This window comes from Pelophylax lessonae (genome assembly GCF_965119305.1).
Source record: "Pelophylax lessonae genome assembly, chromosome: 3".
Classification (NCBI taxonomy): domain Eukaryota; kingdom Metazoa; phylum Chordata; class Amphibia; order Anura; family Ranidae; genus Pelophylax; species Pelophylax lessonae.
In genome coordinates this window covers 47,045,910-47,072,683 of record NC_138770.1, presented here as the reverse complement: position 1 = coordinate 47,072,683, position 26,774 = coordinate 47,045,910, and the positions used below count along the sequence as shown (strand labels likewise).

The following is a 26,774-nucleotide window of genomic DNA, read 5'->3' as shown; positions in this document are numbered from 1 at the left end:
GTTCTCCCTTTACCCTCTTCTCCCATGCTTCCATCTTTAATGGAGATCTTACACAGTGCAAATCCTGCTCAGCCCCAGGTATCTGGCAGAGACTGGCATGTCTGGGCATGAGCAGAGGATAAAAAGCTATACAGAGACCTCTAAAAGGGGGAGGGGTTAGGAGTCACTTCTCTGACGTGGAATAAGTTACTCCTTTGACTCATTCATTTTCATTTAGGATTTGAATTTATCAATAAAATAATAGAAAAAAACTAGAGCATAGTAGAGCCTTGTTGCTTTCAGGTACTCCCACTAAATTAAATGTGATACAGAGCCTTCTAAAGGAGCGGAGGAGGGAGGTTGGGTCACTGCTCTGGAGAGAAACAAGTTAGTGCTCTGACTCATTCATTTGTTTGTGGTAAATTAAGCTTAAGCTATGGAGCTCTGTAGACAACAGTCTTTTTCCCAGCAAAACCAATAAGGCACTGTAAGCCTGGAAAAAACTAACAAAGTATCTTGGAGCCCTACCTTTCTGGCTGAAAATAAGGTAAGCCTGGAAAAAATTGACCAAGTAGCCTTTGAACCCTACCTTGCAGGCTGAAAATAAGGTAAGTCTGGAAAAAATTGACCATGTAGCCTTTGAATCCTACCTTGCAGGCTGAAAATCAGATGCAAACTATTAATATGCATTTCTTTACCAAGTCAAGAAGCTCAAGCTCAAATTTACATTCATTTCTTAATGAGAGAGAGCATTGTCCTTTTTCCCTCATCCCGATCACTACATACGGCTCTGTCAGAGGTTTTAAACAGAGAGAAAGAGCCTGAAAGGAAACAGCTTCTAGTCAGCTGTGATCTCTGTAGATATCATCATTGTGCGTTATGGGGTATTTGTATTGTTGGAAGTACAGTATGTCTATCGAATTTATTTTGGCTGTACTGTATATGGATAAGGCAGTGATGGTGAACCTTGGCACCCCAGATGTTTTTTGGAACTACATTTTCCATAATGTTCATGCACTGTGCAGTGTAGTTGAGCGTCATGGGAAGTGTAGTTCCAAAACATCTGGGGTGACAAGGTTCACCATCACTGGAATAGGGTGTCAGGAATTCATGTTTTAGGACACCTCAGTCCTATGATAACAAGTGCTTGTGATAAACACATCACATGAGACCAGTTTCCCTTAACCACTTTACCACCGGAGGATTTTGCTGTCTTACGTCTGGGACACTTTTTGCGATTCGGCACTGTGCGACTTTAACTGACAATTGCGCGGTCATGCAACGTTGTACCCAAACAAAATTTACGCCCTTTTTTTCCCATAAACAGAGCTTTCTTTTGGTGGTATTTGATCATCTCTGCAAATTTCATTTTTTGCGATATTAATAAAAAATGCGACAGTTTTGAAAAAAATAACAATATTTTTTCTACTTTGACAGTTAAAAAATATCCAATATATAAAATTTTTGTCATATATTTAGGCCAAAATGTATTTAGCGACATGTCTTTGACAAAAAAATTCTCAATGAGCGTATTTTTAACCGCTTTATGACCGGAAGATTTTACCCCATTCCTGACCAGTCCATATTTTGAGATTCGGCACTGCGTTACTTTAACAGACAATTGTGCGGTCGTTCAATGCTGTACCCAAATTAAATTGACGTCCTTTTTTTCCCCACAAATAGAGCTTTCTTTTGGTGGTATTTGATCACCTGTGCGATTTTTACCTTTTGCGCTATAAACAAAAAAAGAGCGTCAATTTTGAAAAAATAACAATATTTTTCACATTTTTTTATATGAAATTCCCCCCCAAAAAAATGTAAAAATCAAAATTTTTTAACATTTTAGGCCAATTTGTTTTCTGCTACATATGTTAGGTAAAAAAAAAAATCGCAATAAACGTATTTTGATTGGTTTGCGCAAAAGTTATCGCAGCTACTAACTACGGGAAATTAATGTCATTTTTATTGTTTTTTTTTTTAACTAGTAATGGCGGGGATCTGGCGGCGATCTGCAATTTTTTTTGCGGGACTGCGACATTGCGGAGGACAGATCGGACCCTAACTGACATTTTTGACACTTTTGGGGGTACCAGTGACATTACTACAGTAATCAGTGCTATACATATGCACTGTTACTGTAAAAATGACACTGGCAGGGAAGGGGTTAACTTTTATTGGTGATCAAGGGGTTAATGTATGCCTGGTGCTTACTAACGTGTGTGGGGGGAGGGGATTGTGTGACACAGGCACAAATCGCAGGTTTAACTATGCTGAATCCTGCAATCTGACCCTGCCTGTCACTTAGGAGATCCGCCCGCTTTGTTTACACAAGTGGGCGGATCTCCACACTCGATCCCCGACGATCGATGAAGAGCGGCAGTGATCATCGCCGCTACTCCCCTGGCCCGACTCCTGCTGTGACTGAATACCGCGGGAGCGAGCCTCTGGCGGCGCACGCATGCCGCCGAGAGAGGGGAATGTCTGGTGACGTAGGTCTACGTCGCCAGACGATAACGAGCCACTGTGCCGCAGTAGCAGCACAGTGAGCAGTGGGAAAGTGGTTAACAATGTACACATACCTCCCAACCGTCCCGGAATCCGCGGGACTGTCCCGCAATTTGGAGTGAGTCCCGCAGAGCCGGCTGAAGTCCCGCAAAATCATCTGGCCGGCCATCTCTTCTCCCCCCTCCTCCTCCCAGCTCCCGCAGTAACCCCTCCCACAGCCCAGCACCAGGCAGGTACATAGAGAGAGAACAGTCAATCAGCGTCCTCGTCTCATCCTCCCGGACACTCTCGGTACAAGCCGAACACTGTGAATGGATCAATACGCGCCAGCCAATCCTGGCTTCTCCCCTCGTACCGGAAGTCGGTTGCTGTTACTGTGGGAACCTCTAGACGCGGCCGTTTGAAAGTTTGTGTGTCCTGTGGAGGAAAGATGGTGCCGCCTGCAGCCTCCGCTCTGAGGAAGAGCCCGGAGCAAGGGAGACGGCCCAGCCGGCTGGTGGTGAACCAGGCTGTACTGGCCGAGAGGAACCCGGGGGCTGTGGGGGCCTGGATAGATCTGGCTGAGAGGTAAGTGCTGAGTGAGGGCCCCGGGGAGAGGATTATACTGGAGACACCCCAGGACCCTCTGCCTGGTGCTGAGTTGCTCAGTGAATTGTTATAAATGCCCTTTAATAGGGGGGGGTCACTGTTCTCACTTGTGCCCCCGACCTTCTCTGGGTGACCCCTCCTGGTGACACAAACTATTCTCTGACTGTCACTGGAGGGGAAAACATTAAAGTCTTTCCCCATGAAAGAAGAATAATAATACTTCAGCCCCCCCCCCCGCCCCCAAATGGGCTCCGATCTGCACACCCTTGCAGTTACTATGGCTGACACTTTGGGTGTATTGGATGTCTGCTCTCCCCCTGTTGCACGGTTTGGTTCCATACATCACTACAGCTCAGGATGGGCCGACAGGAGGAACCACAGCACAGAGTGGGGGGGGACACCGTACTCCCAGAGGTGTCAGATCCTGAAAATTGTCAGCCTGGTTAGTTCTGTATTACTATAGAGATCAGAGGCACAGACCTCCCTCCCTCTGTCATCCATCCCTCCCTCCCTCTGTCATCCCTCCCTCCGTCATCCCTCCCTCCCTCTGTCATTCCTCCCTCCGTCATCCCTCCCTCCCTCCGTCATCCTTCCCTCCGTCATCCCTCCCTCCCTCTGTCATTCCTCCCTCTGTCATCTCTCCCTCCCTCTGTCATCCCTCCCTCCCCTCTGTCATCCCTCCCTCCCTCTGCATTGAAAGGGGTCATGCTGGTTATTCTGCATTAAAGGGGTCACGCTGGTTATTTTCCATTAAAGGGGTCACGCTGGCCATTCTGCATTAAAGGGGTCATGCTGGTTATTTTGCATTAAAGGGGTCACGCTGGTTATTCTGCATTGAAAGGGGTCAAGCTGGTTTTTCTGCATTGAAAGGGGTCAGGCTGGTCATTCTGCATTGAAAGGGGTCAAGCTGGTCATTCTGCATTGAAAGGGGTCACGCTGGTCATTCTGCATTGAAAGGGGGCACGCTGGTCATTCTGCATTAAAGGGGTCACACTGGTCTCTCTGCATTGAAAGGGGTCACGCTGGCCATTCTGCATTGAAAGGGGTCACGCTGGCCATTCTGCATTGAAAGGGGGCATGCTGGCCATTCTGCATTGAAAGGGGTCACGCTGGTCTCTCTGCATTGAAGGGGGGCACGGCATGCTGGTCACTCTGCATTGAAGGGGGCACACTACCTTGATTACTGAAGGCCCCTTTCACACTTTTGTGACCTCAAAGTCACGCAATTTTTAACAGCATTTTTTGCCGCAAAGCAATGCTTATTACTTTTTTCTGTTTGCGCCCCCCAAAAATGGAGCTGGATGGGGGGGGGGTGGATGGAGCTGGGGTGGGCATTTGGAGTGTTTGGAGGTTGGATGGGTGTTTGGGATAGATAGTGCTAGGGTGGGCATTTGGGGTGGTTTGAGCTAGGGTGGGCATTTGGGGTGGATGGAGCTAGGGTGGGCATTTGAGGTGGATAGAGCTGCTGGGGGCATTTGGGGTGGATGGGGGGGTGTATGGAGATGGGTGGGCATTTGGGGTGTATAGAGCTGGGGGGGTGGATGGTGCAGAGTCCGACCCCTGCATTCTGTACATTACATTCTCCTGTCTCCTGCATTTTGTACATTACATACTCCTGCACTATATACACAATACTGTACATTATATACTTCTCACCAAAGTCTTCATTGTCCCAACAGTTGCTGGTTGCTATGCAGTCTCTGACTATTTTAATGAAGTTCTTCTTTAAGGTAGCTGAGCAATCAAAGCATATTTTATGAGTACTAGGAAGTCTGGGTTTTGTTTACCCTATCACTTTAGCCCCTCCCACTGCTAAGCAATTGGCCACACCCACAATTTTGTTTCTCTTTCAGTGTCCCTCATTGCGAAGTTCAAAAGTTGGGAGGTATGTGTACAACCAATTGGCTCAGTTGGCTTAGCTTCCCAGTTGGGGGACATATACACACATAAGCAGTGCACATAGTGGAGGACATGGGCAATTAATTTTCTATGTATAATGGGTACAGTGGTGGTGTCAAACATATGGCCCAGGGAAAGCTCCTCCATATCTCACTAATGATGTCCTTCCCATACCTTCACTGGGCAAAAGAGACCTTTTACAGGCTGCAGGCAATAACAGGTGGCTGTATACAATGTGGTGGGAATGAAAACAGCTGCAGGAAAGGACAGATCCATCACCTGTATGTCATAACTGCCACACCCACCCACCACCTATCACTATCCATAAGAGACAAGCTGCAGGAATAATTGACAGGTGGTGGGTGGGCAGATTTATCAACATAGCTTTGACATACAGAGTGATCCAACATGCCTGTGTATGTCAGAGCCATTGGAACTGTAATGCTCTCTTCATTATATCTGACTGCGTGAAGGACAGGTGTTTGAGTAAGCAGGGATTATTGTAATGGTGGGCACAGACATTGAGATTGAGATAAAGAAGGTGAAGGTGAACCATAGATTTGAGTAATCAAATGTTTGTAGTTAACAATGACCTTTTACCATGTATATCCATCAAAGTGCTGCCCATGGATGAAGGCGTGATCACCATTGGGTCCATTCTGACTGTCCCTCTTGGTCTTCTTTTCACAGTCAGTTTTACAGAGTGCCCACAATGGAAGGGAATCTGCGACTGGGAGTCAACAACAGATGAATGTGGGCCAGATCTACCCTGTCCCGGTGGAGGGCTGTGCTGCAGTCAATGTGGAATGAAATGTGTTGGTCCATTTGAACCAGGTACAACAGTTAAGATAGCCCCAGTTATTACATAGTCACATAGTTATTAAGGTTGAAAAAAGACATAAGTACATCTAACTCAACCAATAGAAGAAAATACATAAATAGAAAATAGTAACCCTTCATATACATTTGAAAAGGAAGGAGAAGACCCCCTAAGAAGGGTGGGACTTTAAAGGTAACTAGTAAGGATCTCTTTGAAAAAGATAGGTTGAAATAAAATAAACAATTTATTGGAACAATAGTGATTGTAAAAAGGATCAATCAGATTGGTAATGATACATTCAAAATACGATACAGTATAATTGCAGATGCATGGCAGAATCCAACGCGTTTCGAAATTGTGTAATATCAGAGTCTTCCTCAGGGAATCTGCATGTCTTCCTGGAAAGCATAATCATATGCCACAAATAAATCCAAGAAACAAGAACAAAATATAATAACATACACTTTGTATATCACATCATCCATATCAGAGTTTTTTGCAGTTGCGACAACATATTATTTCATTTTGTAAGGTAATATCACTTACCTTCATATACACGATCCTATAGTCACAGTTGGTCAGAGGAAGGCAAAAAACCCTTAGGAAGCATGGTCCAATTTACTCTAAAACTTCTTCCTGATTCCCCAGAAGGCAATTGGATATTCCCTGGATCAACTACCCCTGGTGTTAGTACCCCTAAATGTTAGTATCCAATTATTTTTGGACGTGTAGGAATACAGCCAACTCTTTTTTTTAAAAAAACAATCTACTGAGCTGGCCTGAACAAGTTCTTGAGAGAGTTTTTTTTTTCTCTTTTTGAAGGTGTGATCACAATTGGACCCATTCTTTGAGTTTGTTATGCCTGGGGTAGAGTCACTGACTGTCCTTCTCAATCTTTTCACAGTAATATTTCCAGGGTGCCCACAATGGAAGGGAATCTGCGACTGGGAGTCAGCAATAGATGAATGTGTGCCAAATCAACCTTGTCCCGGGGGACGGCTGTGCTGCAGTCAATGCGGATGGAAATGCAATGGTCCATTTGTACCAGGTAAGACAGTCCAGTGATCACATACTTAATAGGGTTGAAAAAAATAACACAATTCCATCTTATGGAAGAGCCCTGGGGCCATCATAAAAAAAAAAAAATTAAAACATTTCTGAGTTTGAAAACACATTTTTTTTTTTTTTTACAGAATTCTGAGATTACAAGTTTAGACCATGCTAAAATTTATTAAACACAGTTCTGAGATTAAAAATCAGAATTCTGAGTTTAAAAGTCAGAATTCTGAGATTAAAAGTCAGCATTCTCAGTTTAAAAGTCAGAATTCTGAGATTAAAATATGTTAAATATAATATCAATATATTTAAATTGTATATATATATATATATATATATATATATATTTTACATAGTTACATAGTTACATAGTTAGTGAGGCTGAAAAAAGACACAAGTCCATCCAGTTCAACCTATGATGTGTGTGTGTGTTTGCTTTTAACCGTACATTGTATACCCCTGTATGTTGTGGTCTTTAAGGTGTCCATCCAATAGTTTTTTGAAACTATCAATGCTCCCCGCTGATACGACTGCTTGCGGAAGAGAATTCCACATCCTTACCGCTCTTACAGTGAAGAACCCCTTACGCGTTTTAAGGTTAAACCGCCTTTCCTCTAGTTTTAGTGAGTGGCCACGTGTCTTATTGTATTCCTTTTCTCTGAATAGTTTGTTCCTTATGCTAGGGTCGCCAGTACAGTATTTGTACATTGATATCATATCCCCCCCTCAATCGTCTCTTCTCCAGAGAGAATAAGTTCAGTGCTTGTAGCCTTTCCTCATAGCTGATGTCCTCCATTCCCCTAATTATTTTTGTTGCCCTTCTCTGGACTTTCTCCAGTTCCAGCACTGGAGAAAGTCCAGTCTAAAAAAGTACAGTCATCTGGGCTAGAACCCACAAGCTTAACTATGATAAGACTGTTACCCTAACCACTACGCTATTGCCTCATTATGATTGCTATTGGTGAAACTTTTATGTTTAATATGGAGCTAGATGTCTGTAACAAAGCTGTATTAGTCCGGACAAGTAACTGTTGTGATTGATCTGTTATGGCCATAGACACACACGTTTTCAGCATGGCCCTTCGTGACAAAGCAGATGGCAGAGAAGGAGGATGACAGCAAAATGAAGAACTTTTAAGTTTTAATACAGTAGAGGAACCACAGAACCCAGCACTGCCCTGCTTTCCTATATATGCTGTGTGCTGGAACTTGGATAGATTTACAAATCTTACAGAGCAGAAGATATGTATGTCTGCAGAAAGATGGTCTGTGGATGTAACTACATTATTCCTCATTGGTTCTAAAATCATCCTAATAGAGACTACTGTATTAATAAACTCAAAATTCTGACTTTTAAACTCAGAATTCTGACTTTTTAAACTCAGAATTGTTTTTAAAATATGTTAGCATGGTCCAAACTTGTAATCACAGAATTCTGACTTGCAAAATCACAATTCTGTAAAAAAAAAAAAAAATTCAAACTCAGAAATCTTTGATTTTTTTTTTATGATGGCCCCAGGGCTCTTCCATACCATCTAGCTCAACCAATACAAGAAAATAAATAAATAGAAAATAGTAAACCTCCATATACACAACCCTATAGCCACAGTTGGATAGAGGAAGGCAAAAAACCCTTAGAAAGCATGGTCCAATTTACTCCTATTTATTTCCTATTCCCCAGATAAACTACCCCTGGTGGTATTCAGCTACATTTGGCCATTTAGGAATACATTCATCTCTTTTTTAAAACAACCTGCTGGCGAGAACTAGTTGTAAAGAGAGTCTCTTCCACATTTTCACAGCTTTTACTGTGAAGAAGTCTTTCCATATGTGAAGGTTTCTTCTGTTTTTCTCTAGACATAAATAGTACCTCCTTCTCCTGTGTAATGACCTAAAATGTAATACCTCTACACCAAGTTTACTATATGGACCACTTATGTATTTTTTCACAGTATCATACCCCCTTATGTATTTATATATGGTGATTATATCTCCCCTTGTGTACTTTGTATTTATAAATGGTGACCATATCTCCCCTTATGTAATTATGCATGGTGATTATATCCCCCCTTATGTATTTATACATGGTGATCATATCCCCTCTAATGTATTTATACATGGTGATCAAATGTCCCTTATGTATTTATACATGACGATCATATCCCCCCTTATGTATTTATACATGGTGATCATATCCTCCCTTATATATTTAAACATGGTGATCATATCCCCCCTTATGTAATTTATACATGGTGATCATATCCCCCCCTTATGTATTTATACATGGTGATCATATCCTCCCTTATATATTTAAACATGGTGATCATATCCCCCCTTATGTAATTTATACATGGTGATCATATCCCCCCCTTATGTATTTATACATGATGATCATATCCCCCCTTATGTATTTATACATGGTGATCATATCCCCCCCTTATATATTTAAACATGGTTATCATATCCCCCCTTATGCATTTATACATGGAGATCATACCCCCCCATGTATTTATACATGGAGATCATATCCCCCCTTATGTATTTATACATGGTGATCATATCCCCCCCTTATGTATTTATACATGGTGATCATATCCCCCCTTATGTAATTTATACATGGTGATAATATCCCCCCCTTATGTATTTATACATGATGATCATATCCCCCCTTATGTATTTATACATGGTGATCATATCCCCCCCTTATATATTTAAACATGGTTATCATATCCCCCCTTATGCATTTATACATGGAGATCATACCCCCCCCATGTATTTATACATGGAGATCATATCCCCCCTTATGTATTTATACATGGTGATCATATCCCCCCTTATGTATTTATACATGGGGATCATATCCCCCCTTATGTATTTATACATGGGGATCATATCCCCCCTTATGTATTTATACATGGTGATCATACCCCCCTTATGTATTTACACATGGTGATCATATCCCCCCTTATGTATTTATACATGGTGCTCATACCCCCCGTTATGTATTTATACATGTTGATCGTATCCCCCCCCCTTATGTATTTATAAATGTTGATCATATCCCCCCGTATGTATTTATACATGGAGATCATATCCCCCCTTATGTATTTATACATGGTGATCATACCCCCCCCCCCCATTTGTATTTATACATGTTGATCATATCCCCCCTTATGTATTTATACATGGTGATCATATCCCCCCCTTATGTATTTACACATAGTGATCATATCCCCCCTTAAGTATTTATACATGGGTATCATACCCCCCCTTATGTATTTATACATGGTGATCATACCCCCCCCCCCCTTATGTATTTATACATGTTGATCATATCCCCCCCCTTATGTATTTATACATGGTGATCATTTACCCCCTTATGTATTTTTACCATGGTGATCATATCTCCCCTTATGTATTTATGCATGGTGATCATATCCCCCCCCCTTATGTATTTATACATGGAGTTCATACCCCCCCCTTATGTATTTATACATGGTGATCATATTCCCCCCTTATGTATTTATACATGGTTATCATATACCCCCTTATGTATTCATACATGGTAAACATATCACCCCTTATGTATTTATACATGGTGATCATATCCCCCTTATGTATTTATACATGGGGACCATATCCCCCCTTATGTATTATACATGGTGATCATACCCCCCCTTATGTATTTATACATGGGGATCATATCCCCCCTTATGTATTTATACATGGTGATCATATCCCCCCTTATGTATTTATACATGGTGATCATACCCCCCTTATGTATTTACACATGGTGATCATATCCCCCCTTATGTATTTATACATGGTGCTCATACCCCCCTTATGTAATTTATACATGGTGATAATACCCCCCCCTTATGTATTTATACATGATGATCATATCCCCCCTTATGTATTTATACATGGTGATCATATCCCCCCCTTATATATTTAAACATGGTTATCATATCCCCCCTTATGCATTTATACATGGAGATCATACCCCCCCCATGTATTTATACATGGAGATCATATCCCCCCTTATGTATTTATACATGGTGATCATATCCCCCCTTATGTATTTATACATGGGGATCATATCCCCCCTTATGTATTTATACATGGGGATCATATCCCCCCTTATGTATTTATACATGGTGATCATACCCCCCTTATGTATTTACACATGGTGATCATATCCCCCCTTATGTATTTATACATGGTGCTCATACCCCCCGTTATGTATTTATACATGTTGATCGTATCCCCCCCCCCCTTATGTATTTATAAATGTTGATCATATCCCCCCGTATGTATTTATACATGGAGATCATATCCCCCCTTATGTATTTATACATGGTGATCATACCCCCCCCCCCATTTGTATTTATACATGTTGATCATATCCCCCCTTATGTATTTATACATGGTGATCATATCCCCCCCTTATGTATTTACACATAGTGATCATATCCCCCCTTAAGTATTTATACATGGGTATCATACCCCCCCTTATGTATTTATACATGGTGATCATACCCCCCCCCCCTTATGTATTTATACATGTTGATCATATCCCCCCCTTATGTATTTATACATGGTGATCATTTACCCCCTTATGTATTTTTACCATGGTGATCATATCTCCCCTTATGTATTTATGCATGGTGATCATACCCCCCCCCCCCTTATGTATTTATACATGGAGTTCATACCCCCCCCCCCCTTATGTATTTATACATGGTGATCATATTCCCCCCTTATGCATTTATACATGGTGATCATATACCCCCTTATGTATTCATACATGGTAAACATATCACCCCTTATGTATTTATACATGGTGATCATATCCCCCTTATGTATTTATACATGGGGACCATATCCCCCCTTATGTATTATACATGGTGATCATACCCCCCCTTATGTATTTATACATGGGGATCATATCCCCCCTTATGTATTTATACATGGTGATCATATCCCCCCTTATGTATTTATACATGGTGATCATACCCCCCTTATGTATTTACACATGGTGATCATATCCCCCCTTATGTATTTATACATGGTGCTCATACCCCCCGTTATGTATTTATACATGTTGATCGTATCCCCCCCCCCTTATGTATTTATAAATGTTGATCATATCCCCCCGTATGTATTTATACATGGAGATCATATCCCCCCTTATGTATTTATACATGGTGATCATACCCCCCCCCCCATTTGTATTTATACATGTTGATCATATCCCCCCTTATGTATTTATACATGGTGATCATATCCCCCCCCTTATGTATTTACACATAGTGATCATATCCCCCCTTAAGTATTTATACATGGGTATCATACCCCCCTTATGTATTTATACATGGTGATCATACCCCCCCCCCCTTATGTATTTATACATGTTGATCATATCCCCCCCTTATGTATTTATACATGGTGATCATTTACCCCCTTATGTATTTTTACCATGGTGATCATATCTCCCCTTATGTATTTATGCATGGTGATCATACCCCCCCCCCCCTTATGTATTTATACATGGAGTTCATACCCCCCCTTATGTATTTATACATGGTGATCATATTCCCCCCTTATGTATTTATACATGGTTATCATATACCCCCTTATGTATTCATACATGGTAAACATATCACCCCTTATGTATTTATACATGGTGATCATATCCCCCTTATGTATTTATACATGGGGACCATATCCCCCCTTATGTATTATACATGGTGATCATACCCCCCCTTATGTATTTATACATGGGGATCATATCCCCCCTTATGTATTTATACATGGGGATCATATCCCCCTTATGTATTTATACATGGTGATCATATCCTCCCTTATGTATTATACATGGTGATCATACCCCCCCTTATGTATTTATACATGGGGATCATATCCCCCCTTATGTATTTATACATGGTGATCATATCCCCCCTTATGTATTTATAAATGGTGATCATTAGTGATGGACATACATCGGCCAGGGCGGTTCGCGAACGTCAGCCGCAAATTTTCTCAAAAGTCCGCGAACCGCGAGTTCGCAGCGGGCCCCATTGACTTTAATGGGAGGCGAACTTTAAAAACCTTCAGGTCATATTTGCAGCCACAAAAGACGTACTAGCTATGCACAAATAGTCCCAGCACATGGACAATGTCATAACAGAAGTATTGCAACTGAAAAAGTTGCCCTAAATTTTTTTTTTTACAGCAAAAAATATATATTTTTTTTTTCATAAATCAGCCAGAACTGACAGCAGCCGGTAAATACATTGTCTAATACATATAGGGTCCATTCACACATCTGTAAAATGGGTCCGCATCCATTCCACAATTTGGTGGAACCTTTACAGACCCATTGATTTTCAATTCCAGTCTGAAAAACGAGGCATTCACTGGATACAGAAGTAAGTGTAGGCCAGTATTGGCCCCAAAAATTAGCCCACTTGGGTTTACCTGACAGCTAAGAACGTATTATTCTGTGGCTGAAGGTACATTAGGCATTCACAGTATACAGAAGTAAGTGTAGGCCTGTATAGGCCCCAAAAATTAGCCCAAATGGGTTTAACTGACAGCAAAGAACGTAGTGTATTTGATGGCTGGAGGTACAGTAGGCGTTCACAAGATACAGAAGTGTCGGCCTGCATAGGCCCCAAAAATTTGCCCACATGTGTTTAACTGACAGCAAAGAACGTAGTGTATTTGATGGCTGTAGGTACAGTAAGCGTTCACAGGATAAAGAAGTGTCGGCCTGTATAGGCCCTAAAAACTGCAAAGATTATCAAATAACACCAAAAGAAAGCTCTATTTGTGGGGAAAAAAGTACATAAATTTTATGTGGGTACAGCGTCGCAGGTCCACCCAATTGTCAGTTAAAGTAACACAATGCCGTATGGCAAAAAATAGCCTGGCCATTAGTGGGGGGGGGGGTAAATCTTCCAGGGCTGAAGTGGGGAAAGTAAGCTTACTTAGCAACAATCTACAGTACTGTGTAATTATACTCACTACATTTGTGTATAAAATCCCACATATATAGATATTGCATTGTGGATTTGAGCAAGCATAGGGGCAAGCGTAGGAACTCACCGGAAGCAAAATTGGAAGGAAGGGAAGCAAATAACAATATATGGTGTAACCTATAAAAAGTCCAAACCCAAGTCTACATGCAGAAATTGGTAAATACGCCCACCAGTATATAAACCTTTAAGAAGTGGGAATATTTACCAATATTAAAACCTACCTATTTCTTCAAGTAGACTTGGGTTTATTTAGTTTTTATATGTTACGCCATATCTTTTTATTTGCCTCCCTTCCTTCCAGTTTTGCCCCCACTTTGCCCCTATGCTTGCCCCTAAGGAAATGTGAACCAATTTTACCAGGTGCATCAGCTCAGACAGGCCAGTGATAACAGAAATATTTACGCGCTAAAGAAAATAAAAAATTATATATATATATATATATATATACAGTATATATATATATATATATATATATATATATTTTTTTTTTTTTCTTTTTTTCGTGATGGTCTGTTAGACTAGAGGACCAATGTTACCGTCCACCTGTCTGGGCTCATTAGCCACTTGTGGACCAGAAGGATTTGTCAGCTTAATGAACAGGCCGTTTTTTGCTATTCAGCCCCTTGCGTTAACTTAACGAACAATTGCGCGGTCGTGCGGTGCTGTACGCAAATAAAATTGATGTCCTTTTTTCCCACAAATAGAGCTTTCTTTTGGGGGTATTTGATCACCTATACAATTTTCATTTATTGTGCTATAAACAAAAAAAAGAGCGACAATTCTGAAAAAAAATATATATTTTTCACGTTCTGCTATATAACATTCCCAAAATAAAAAATTAAAAAAATCTATTTTTTTCAGTATTTTAGGCCAATTTGTATTCTGCTACATATTTTTGGTAAAAAGAAAGAAAAAAAAATCCCAATAAGCGTAATTTGATTGGTTTGTGCAAAAGTTATCACATCTACAAACTAGGGGAAAGATTTATATCATTTTTTTTATTTTTACTAATAATGGCGGCGATCTGGGATTTTTAGCGGGATTGGGACATTGCGGCGGACAGATTGAACCCCTAACTGACATTTTTGACACTTTTGGGGGTACCAGTGACATTACTACAGTGATCAGTGCTGAAAATATGCACTGTTACTGTAATAATGACACTGGCAGGGATGGGGTTAACCCAAGGGCGATCAAAGGGTTAAGTGTGAGCCTAGGGGAGTGTTTTCTAACAGTGTGGGGGATGGGCTTATGGAATCAACACAGAGACCTGTGATCCTAAATAGGAGGATCACAGGAGCTCTGTGATCATTTCAGAGAGAACAACGGTCTGCTGTGTTTCACGGGTGCCCAGCAGTAATCGCGGCCGCCGGCCCCATGGATTGGCATCCCTGCAGCCTAGTGGGGCGGGCGGGCATTCGCTCCTGCGAACCACCGTACAGGTAGGGCGATTCACGCAGCCGAGCCAGTCTGGCGCAGTATATTTGCGGCGGGGGGTCGACAAGTGGTTAATATTGGAAATATTACAGTACAAAGACAAATAACTCTCACTGTTCTCTATAGGACATTATCCCACCATTACTCCACCAACAGTGACTGGGGAAAAGTCCTTTAACCACCTCCTTCCCAGGCCTATTCTGACACTTCGTTCCTACATGTAAAAATCATCTTTTTTTTGCTGGAAAATTACTTAGAATCCCCAAACATTATATATATATATATATATATATATATATATATATATATATATATATATATATATACAGTATATATATATATATATATATATATATATATATATATATATATATACAGTATATATATATATGGTATATATACAGTATATATATATATATATTTTTTTTTTTTTTGCATGATGCCTGTAGGTGCAGGCATCATCCATCCCGGTATAATCACTCAAACCCAAGGACATACTGGCACACCCTTGGGTGACTCAAACCCAAGGACGTACGGGCACATCCTTGGATGACTCAAACCCAAGGACGTATGGACACATCCTTGGGTGACTCAAACCCAAGGACGTACGGGCACATCCTTGGGTGACTCAAACCCAATGACGTATGGGCACATCCTTGGGTGACTCAAACCCAAGAACATACGGGCACATTCTTGGGTGACTCAAACCCAAGGACGTACAGGCACATCCTTGGGTGACTCAAACCAAGAACGTATGGGCACGTCCTTGGGTGGGAAGTGGTTAGTGCCATATTATTGTTATGCTACCAAATACACCAGAACCAGATAGTAGAGATGAACACCTTTCATGTATGATGTGTAGAGTGTCACCAACTGTCCCCTCTGTCCCCTCTTCATAGATATACCTGAAAACTGCCCATTGTGGTACAAATTCTTTCCACAATATCCTTGGATATGTGACCTGCAACCCGTGGATCCTGTTGAACCACTAGGTGAGAAATTAAACAGAGAACAATGAGCCAATCACATCAGTCTCTGCACCATAGGAGCTTAAACTCGAATGCCCCCCCCCCCCCCCCCCCACAGTCACACACTGTTGTTATTAATACTCATTATTGTCTTTCCAGAAACAGAATGAGAAGAAATTGAAGACATTTGTGGAGAGATGAGATGACCATTACCTCATTGTGATCAGCAAGAAGTCTCCCCACACACACAGGAATTGTCTTTAAATAAATATTTCTTCAATCCTGATATAACATATTTCTGTTTTCTTTATTAATAAGGAATTTCTATAACTTCTGACTTGTAATGCTGAGTTTTCTTCACATAATTCAAAGGGGTCACAATTACCAGCAATGGATTAAAATTTAAACCCGAACTCTGAACAAAAAAACTTTATTTCATGTATATTTCTCCATAGCTACAGAAGATATACAGTAAGTCCACTTTGTGTGCAAAAAAACACATTAGAAAACCCAAATATTGTCATATAAAAGTAACAGCTACATTACTGTGCTGTACATACCCTGTGCACAGAGCAAGGCTGTGTGGGGGGGGGGGGGGGGGCAGAAATCTACAGGAGGGTGCGGAAACCAAGACCAGACATCCTGCACAAGAAGAGAGGGCAGAAGTGTGCAGACTTTACTAACCGCTTCCCACCCAGACACTGCACATAAACAGCCGGGTGGGACCTTCGCCATTCTGACCGGACAAACCCATACATCCCATCAGATCATGAACCTCGCACGGACTTGGGGTCACAAGCCGAATGATCCTGTGATGGCTGTGTCCCTCGGACACAGCACTTCACCTATCGGGACATGGGAGCTGTGGATGGCCCTCCCGATCATGTGATGGCTGTGTCCCTCGGACACAGCACATCCCCTATCGGGACATGGGAGGTGGGAATGGCCCTCCCGATCATAGAATGGCTGTATCCAATTACAGCCTTTGCACAATGTAAACAAAGACACGTGTCTCTGTGCCGGCTCTCCCCACTGAGCTTATTGAGAGCTCAGTGTGTGTGTGTGGGGGGAGGGGGGGATGCTGCTGATTTTAGTGTTCAGTTACGCAGATCATAGACTGCAGCCATTCCACACCAATTCTCCAAGCACCATCTGCCCTGTCCAAGTGTCCAATCCACATCTGTACTAATGCACAAAACATCTGTCACAGTGTATTAGTGTCCAATCAACATCAATCCCAGTGTAACAGTGCACAAAAACATCTGTCGGTGAACTTAGTAGATTGTCAGCATCTGTCAGTGGCAGCCAGTGGACGATCAACATCTGTCACAGTGTACAAGTGCACAATAACATCTGTCACAGTGTACAAGTGCACAATAACATCTTTCACAGTATACAAGTGCACAATAACATCTGTCACATTTTACAAGTGCCACAGCAACATCTGCCACAATGTACATGTGCACAATACCATCTGTCAGTGTATAAGTGCACAATGACATCTGTCAGTGTACAAGTGCACAATAGCATCTGTCACAGTGTACAAGTGCACAATAACATATGTCACAGTGTACAAGTGCATAATAACATCTGTCACAGTGTACAAGTGCTCAATACCATCTGTCACAGTGTACAAGTGCACAATAACATCTGTCACAGTGTACAAGTGCTCAATAACATCTGTCACAGTGTACAAGTGCTCAATAACATCTGTCACAGTGTACAAGTGCACAATAACATCTGTCACAGTGTACAAGTGCTCAATAACATCTGTCACAGTGTACAAGTGCTCAATAACATCTGTCACAGTGTACAAGTGCACAATAACATCTGTCACAGTGTACAAGTGCATAATAACATCTGTCACAGTGTACAAGTGCACATTAACATCTGTCACAGTGTACAAGTGCACAATAACATCTGTCACAGTGTACAAGTGCATAATAACATCCGTCACAGTGTACAAGTGCACAATAACATCTGTCACAGTGTACAAGTGCACAATAACTTCTGCCACAGTGTATAAGTGCACAACAACATCTGTCACAGTGTACATAATAACATCTGTCATAATGCAAAAGTGCACCATAACAGCTGTCACAGTGTAAAAGTGCTCAATAACATGTGTGCCAGTGTCGTAGTAATAAAAAAATAAAAAAAAAGTTTAAAGTTCCCCTATCCCTCTGTGCTCACGTAACTCTGATTTGGGTTATTTTTTACCAAAGAAATGTAACAGTATAAAGTTTAGTCAAAATGTATGCAGAAAAATTTATTATTTGCAAAAATACATAACAGAAACTAAGAAAAACACCTTTTTTCCAAACTTTTCATTATTTTTATATTTTTATACAAAAAAATAAATAAAAATATAAAAAAACCCAGTGGTGATAAAATGCCACCAAATGAACTCTCAAATGTATCTAAAAAAAAAATGATAAAAATGTCATACGAGTACAATGTTGCATGACTGAGTAATTATCATTCAAAATGTGATAGCACTGAAAGTTGAAAATTGGCCTGGGCAGGAAGGGGGTGAAAGTGCCCGGTACAGGCAGTCCCTGAGTTACAAACATTTGAGTCACAAATGTCTCATATTTACAAACAGAGACAACAGGAAGAGAGGAGAAATCTACCCCAGGAAGGTAAATTCACTCCTGTAAGAGTTCTCATGCAAAAAAAAAGTGTCTCCACTGAAGATTTCTCACCAATCCTGGTTTCCACAACAATCCAACATTTTCAAAATCTAATTGTCACAGGGACAGAAAGTGATGTAAAATCTTCTGAATAGGGGTACAGATGGCAAAACAAATGTTACAGGGGTGTTAAATGTTCCCTATGCTATCCAAAAAAAAATGTAAATATTATTTGTTTGGCTGGAGTTACACCTAAAAAATGTATCTGTTCCAACTTACCTACAAATTCAACTTAAGAACAAACCTACAGAACCTTCCTTGTTCATAACCCAGGGATAGCCTGTATTGAGGTGGTCAAAGGAAGCTCCTGTACAGATCTGGAAGAAATACACAAAGCATGGCAATCAATTTAAAAAGAATACACAGTTAGGATATAGCATAGCCTTTATACCACTACCTATAACACTGTTGTACAAGGTTAGTCATTTTATGCCAGGGTTACCCCTCTGTCATTGGTGCAGCGACCCCTTCACTCTCTCTAGATTGAACTCATAGAAGATTGGTTTAGCAAAGTTTGCTAGTTAAATTGTTAATTAACGAGTTTCTGCGATCATTTCACCTACACTTCTATACCCAAAAACCTATGCCTCTTTGTTAAAGCATGTGGGAGAGGGGGGCCGCTGTGCGGCAGTGGGGTCCCATTGCATCAAAAGTTAAGCCTGGTTCAACGCAATAACTCCCTTTTTTTTTTTTTTCTCAATCTTAGACCTTATATTTTATGCTAATGTTTAATGTTTTTTGTTATTGTGTGTTATGCATTTTCTATGCCAGTGAACACTTTCCCAGACACGTGCATAGATTCAAGGCAAAATTCATGTTACCTTCATTTATTATCCTATCGTGCTTTTTGCATCTGTATTGACCTTATACCCTTACCCACACCATTGCTTCACAATATAGCTCTGAAATACTCTGCCTACTGTACTTCCCCGTACTATCTTAAACACTATATTCACTCACCCTTTAAGCCGCCCTTACAGCATTGCTCCCTGATGGAGGACCATTGGAGGATTGGTTACATTGACTCCTCCACTCTTTACTGTATACAGCAGTCCTATCAGGCTCTGACACAGCACTGCCTATATTCCCGTGCTGAACTCATCCAACACATCACCTATCTCCGCCAAATAGCTGGTCTTCCTTGGCAGTTGGATTATACCCTTACCCGCATACCCGAAATACCCTTTTACCCACTCCTCCACCTCCTTCTTACCCAAGCACCCTTTTAACAAACACATCCTTTTCGGACAAAAGTAGTGCACATAACAACCTCAAACACAATGACACAATCACGACACGCATCCAAACTGAATTCTCTTAAATGCATCTCCTTGAATTCTAAAGGTTTAAACATTCCGGAAAAGAGATCTCAACTTCTTATTTATCTTCGAAAACTTCAAGCTGATGTCGTTCTATTACAAGAGACACATTTCAAAACAGATAATATCCCTAAACTAACAAACAACCAATACCAACAGTTTATCATGCAACAAACCCACAGGCAAAAACAAAAGGTGTTACCATCCTAATCTCTAAACGCCTACCCATATCTATTTCTGGTACCCTTATAGACAAAGACGGTAGATATTTATTTATCAAAGGCACGGTTTGGAACAAACCAATAACTATAGCTAACATTTACGCACCTAATTCCGCACAAGTGAGCTTTTTCCGTGAAATTTCTACATCTTTATCAGCCTTTCAAACAGGAATACTACTCTAGGGAGGTGATTTTAATGTCCCTCTCAACCCACTCCTAGACACCTCCACAGGCACATCCTCCCTCCCATACAAAGCCCTCCGCCAAATTAAAACCCAATTACATGACTTACTTCTTCATGATACTTGGAGAACTTTACACCCCAATACAAAGGACTACACCTTCTTTTCTCCACCACACCGTCGCTACTCCAGGATCGACCACATATTTCTTTCCCAAAAGGATCTATCCTACCTTGATCAAGCAACCTTTGAACCCATGGTTTTATCCGATCACCACCCAATTTCTGCTACCATTACTTTCCCTGAACAAACCAATTGTTCCAAAACTTGGCGTTTGGAAGCATCTTTACTTACTGACCCATCTCACTTAACTGCTCTCACACAAAGCATATCTGATTACTTGACATACAATGACACGCCAGATACAGATTCAATTACACAGTGGGAAGCACACAAATGTGTGATTAGAGGTATTTTGTTAAAATTTTCTGCTCAACGTAAAAGAGCCAAACAACTACACATTAACTCCCTTCTCAATAAAATAAAAACACTAGAAAGATTACATAAAATGACAATGGCGCAAACCCACCAATTGGAATTGGAACATACACGAGACTTATTAAAAGAAGAACTGGGGAAAAAGTCCAGAAGAAATTACACCCTCTCTCAAAAACTCTTTTATCAACATAGTAACAAGAGCTGAAAACTATTGGCTAGAGCCTTGCAAGCGAAAAAAGCAAATAACACTATACGCACCATACGCTCACCATCAGGTCAGCAATGGTCCAAATCTGAAGACATTGCTGAACACTTTGCCCAATTCTACACCAATCTATACAACCTGCCCCAGGAACAAAAACCTTCAGGTAATAACAACCCACGTCAAACTATCATAGACGATTTCCTAAAATCATATTGTCCCAAGCCCCTAACCTTGTCACAAACCAAATCAATTGATGGCCCACTCAGCGAGGAGGAATTTAAAACTTCCATTTCTCAGATGAAATCAGGTAAATGTCCTGGCCCCGATGGATTCTCAATGGCCTACTACAAAACCTTCACTGATCCCCTAGTAAAACCATTTTTAAAAGCCTTCAACCAACTCGCGAACCCGAATATCCCGCCAAACAATCTCTTAGAAGCTTATATATCGGTTATACCGAAACCTGGAAAGGATCAGGAAATAGCCTCCAATTACAGACCCATCTCATTTCTCAACAACGATATAAAGATTTTCGCAAAAATACTCGCAAACAGAATATTGCCCTTCCTCAACAATTTGATATCAACAGACCAAGTCGGATTTGTCCCTGGCAGGGAATCCAGGGATAATACGATAAAATCCCTGAACATCCACCACTGGCTTACTAATAATAAAGTTCCTGGATTTTTCTTATCATTAGATGCTGAAAAGGCATTTGATAGACTGGCCTGGGACTATTTATTTTCCGTCCTGCGCTCTCTAGGACTAGGTGAGCGTCTTTTACAATTCATTATGTCCTTATATGGACATCCCACTGCTCGAATACGAGTAAACGGTCTCCTATCAAACGCCTTTTCCATAAATAATGGAACCAGACAAGGGTGTCCTCTATCCCCAATCCTTTTTGTCCTTACCCTGGAACCACTACTTAACCGCCTACGTGACAATACCAATATTAAAGGAATCCCTATAGCCAACAAACACTACAAACTTGCTTCCTTCGCAGATGACATTCTTCTATTCCTGACTGATCCGCACACTACCATCCCCAACCTCCTACATGATTTTAGACTTTTTCAATACATTTCCAATTTTAAGATTAACTTTGAAAAATCGCATGCCCTCAACATATCACTTTCCCCTGATCAAGTCAACTCCTGCGCACACAAAACTTTCCTTTCTCCTGGCAAACACAATCGCTAAACTACCTAGGGATCCGCATACCCTCAAAATTGAGAATTTTTATAGCACAAATTACAATCCACTTATTACCAATATAACCACGGATCTTGCTAATTGGAACAAATCACATTTTTCCTGGTTTGGTAGAATAGCAATTCTCAAAATGAACGTCCTACCCCGCATCCTGTATGTTCTCCAAACCATCCCTATTAAATTACCAAACTCTTTCTTTTTCTCACTTACTAAATTTTTCAGATCTTTCATTTGGAATCACAAACGTCCTAGAATACAATTCAAGCAACTTACCAAACCTAAAAGTAAGGGAGGAATTGGCCTCCCCAATCCCCTGCACTACTACTGGGCATGTCACCTGCAAAGGATAGTAGAATGGCACACACACTCACATCTTAAAGACTGGATCTCATTAGAGAATTCCTTTACAATCCCTCATATCAGTACCATCCCGTGGCTAAAACGCACACATACTCCCACTGACCTATTATCACACCCAACCATAGGCCCTACTTTAGAATGTTCATTCAAAGTTCTCACAAAACTTAAATTGACATCTTCCCCAAGCTTACTTGCTACGCTGTTGTCTAACCCAGACTTTCTGCCTGGCATGACTCACCATCCCCTTTCATCCAAGCAGCCCTCGACGGGTCTCCGTTTACATCATCTACTTAGGCGCGGTAAATTGAAATCACAATTGGAAATAAACGAACAATGGGCGGAACCACATCTAAACTTCCTACAATTTCAACAAATTATAACATTACAGGTCCCTCTCAAAAAATTAGCATATTGTGATAAAGTTCATTATTTTCTGTAATGTACTGAAATTGTTCAGGAGTAAAAGGTAAAACACTTGAGGTGATTTTCTGGATTAGGTCATGGACTTTATTGCAGAAGGTTTGTATGATAGGACATGTCCACCAAATATGCAAAAGATCGGCTTTAGGTTGATGGCATCTCCAACAATGGTCAGAAACTGTGGGATTGTATTTGTGTACAATATGAGGAGTACGGTACCATCGAGATAGAACTTTATAATTGTTTTTCTGTATGGAAACATTGATCGATCCTTTGAGTATGTGTTTATAAATCCTTTCCCATTGTTCATCAGTTAAGTGGATTTGGAAATCACGGGACCAGCCTGAGCAAGCTTTCCCTTCAGCAGATTTGGTGTTGTGCCACAACATATTATGAATTAGAGATATGAGATGCCTTTGGGGTGTCTTTGAAAGACATAGTTTTTCAAATGGGGTCGAAGAAGAGGACAAATTGGATGAATCTAAGGTATGAAGTATGCTGGTAATATACAGGTCCCTCTCAAAAAATTAGCATATTGTGATAAAGTTTATTATTTTCTGTAATGTACTGATAAACATTAGACTTTCATATATTTTAGATTCATTACACACAACTGAAGTAGTGTAAGCCTTTTATTGTTTTAATATTGATGATTTTGGCATACAGCTCATGAAAAACCAAAATTCCTATCTCAAAAAATTAGCATATCATGAAAAGGTTCTCTAAACGAGCTATTAACCTAATCATCTGAATCAACTAATTAACTCTAAACACCTGCAAAAGATTCCTGAGGCTTTTAAAAACTCCCAGCCTGGTTCATTACTCAAAACCGCAATCATGGGTAAGACTGCCAACCTGACTGCTGTCCAGAAGGCCATCATTGACACCCTCAAGCAAGAGTGTAAGACACAGAAAGAAATTTCTGAACGAATAGGCTGTTCCCAGAGTGCTGTATCAAGGCACCTCAGTGGGAAGTCTGTGGGAAGGAAAAAGTGTGGCAGAAAACGCTGCACAACGAGAAGAGGTGACCGGACCCTGAGGAAGATTGTGGAGAAGGACCGATTCCAGACCTTGGGGGACCTGCGGAAGCAGTGGACTGAGTCTGGAGTAGAAACATCTAGAGCCACCGTGTACAGGCGTGTGCAGGAAATGGGCTACAGGTGCCGCATTCTCCAGGTCAAGCCACTTTTGAACCAGAAACAGCGGCAGAAGCGCCTGACCTGGGCTACAGAGAAGCAGCACTAGACTGTTGCTCAGTGGTCCAAAGTACTTTCGGAAATCAAGGTGCCAGAGTCTGGAGGAAGACTGTGGAGAGGGAAATGCCAGAATGCCTGAAGTCCAGTGTCAAGTACCCACAGTCAGTGATGGTCTGGGGTGCCATGTCAGCTGCTGGTGTTGGTCCACTGTGTTTTATGAAGGGCAGGGTCAATGCAGCTAGCTATCAGGAGATTTTGGAGCACTTCATGCTTCCATCTGCTGAAAAGCTTTATGGAGATGAAGATTTCATTTTTCAGCACGACCTGGCACCTGCTCACAGTGCCAAAACCACTGGTAAATGGTTTACTGACCATGGTATTACTGTGCTCAATTGGCCTGCCAACTCTCCTGACCTGAACCCCATAGAGAATCTGTGGGATGTTGTGAAGAGAAAGTTGAGAGACGCAAGACCCAACACTCTGGATGAGCTCAAGGCCGCTATCGAAGCATCCTGGGCCTCCATTACACCTCAGCAGTACCACAGACTGATTGCCTCCATGCCACGCCTCATTGAAGCAGTCATTTCTGCAAAAGGATTCCCAACCAAGTATTGAGTGCATAACTGAACATAATTATTTGAAGGTTGCCTTTTTTTGTATTAAAAACACTTTTTTTTTTATTGGTCAGATGAAATATGCTAATTTTTTGAGATAGGAATTTTGGTTTTTCATGAGCTGTATGCCAAAATCATCAATATTAAAACAATAAAAGGCTTGCACTACTTCAGTTGTGTGTAATGAATCTATAATATATGAAAGTCTAATGTTTATCAGTACATTACAGAAAATAATAAACTTTATCACAATATGCTAATTTTTTGAGAGGGACCTGTATATTACCAGCATACTTCATACCTTAGATTCATCCAATTTGTCCTCTTCTTCGACCCCATTTGAAAAACTATGTCTTTCAAAGACACCCCAAAGGCATCTCATATCTCTAATTCATAATATGTTGTGGCACAACACCAAATCTGCTGAAGGGAAAGCTTGCTCAGGCTGGTCCCGTGATTTCCAAATCCACTTAACTGATGAACAATGGGAAAGGATTTATAAACACATACTCAAAGGATCGATCAATGTTTCCATACAGAAAAACAATTATAAAGTTCTATCTCGATGGTACCGTACTCCTCATATTGTACACAAATACAATCCCACAGTTTCTGACCATTGTTGGAGATGCCATCAACCTAAAGCTGATCTTTTGCATATTTGGTGGACATGTCCTATCATACAAACCTTCTGCAATAAAGTCCATGACCTAATCCAGAAAATCACCTCAAGTGTTTTACCTTTTACTCCTGAACAATTTCTCCTCCATCACTGCCCCTCCTATAGCCCACTTTATTTTAAATCACTTTCTATGATGTTAATTAATGCAGCCAAGATGTGCATTCCTAAACTCTGGGGAACAACAGGACCCCCTTCTACACGAGAATGGTATACCCGCGTCAACAAAATCGCTGAAATGGAAGAATTCATATCCATTTCATCAGACAACCCAAATAGATTTACTAACATTTGGTCCTGTTGGATACACTTCAAATCTTCCTCTGAATACCTACGGACCTACCAATCTTGATAACAAAAGCACTTTTACTACTATTGCTCGCTTCCTAGACAATTAACTTCATCAACTTAAAGATACATCACCAGATATGTCATACCATCACTATGTGCACTCATTTCTACCAACTCTGATTGTGTCAACGTTATCATCCCTGCACTGACTCCTCTCCCCAAACCCTCCCTTTGTTTTCCTGCCCCCTCCCTTACATACCCCTACCTCCTACGTTTTGAGGTCCAATCTGATACAAGGCTGGAATACCCCAGGTGTTGATGCTGGTCACTAACACCCTTTCACTCACACTTTCTAACAATACGGTACTTAATTGATACGCATCTCTAAATTAATTCCTCCTTAATACAATATATTAACTGCTCCAATCAGTTTGCAGTCATGGGCTATATACTCTTCATATGTTAACCTATTTCGGATTTGCTGAAAAGCCCATTGTTTACTTATTTACTATGTTCCAACTGACAATTCGCTTCCATATGTTCTTTTCCTTTATTCCTTTACAAGTATTTTGAACTGTTCAATATG

The 26,774-nt window shown here is 40.9% G+C and overlaps 1 protein-coding gene across 3 annotated transcripts in view; it reads left to right on the top strand.

Moving 5' to 3' along the window:
- LOC309549236 (uncharacterized protein) overlaps nucleotides 1-26,774 on the top strand; it is a 55,972-nt gene that overhangs the window by 2,136 nt on the left and 27,062 nt on the right. The window contains exons 2-5 of one of the 3 annotated variants that reach the window (XM_082249357.1): nucleotides 5,662-5,805; nucleotides 6,696-6,839; nucleotides 16,227-16,319; nucleotides 16,455-16,566. In XM_082249357.1, coding sequence (XP_082105483.1) covers nucleotides 5,662-5,805; nucleotides 6,696-6,839; nucleotides 16,227-16,319; nucleotides 16,455-16,465 — 392 coding nt within the window. In that variant the 3' untranslated portion in view covers nucleotides 16,466-16,566. Of the gene's footprint in view, nucleotides 1-5,661; nucleotides 5,806-6,695; nucleotides 6,840-16,226; nucleotides 16,320-16,454; nucleotides 16,578-26,774 lie in introns of those variants that run through there. The other 2 variants (XM_082249358.1, XM_082249356.1) reach the window with 2 other exon arrangements.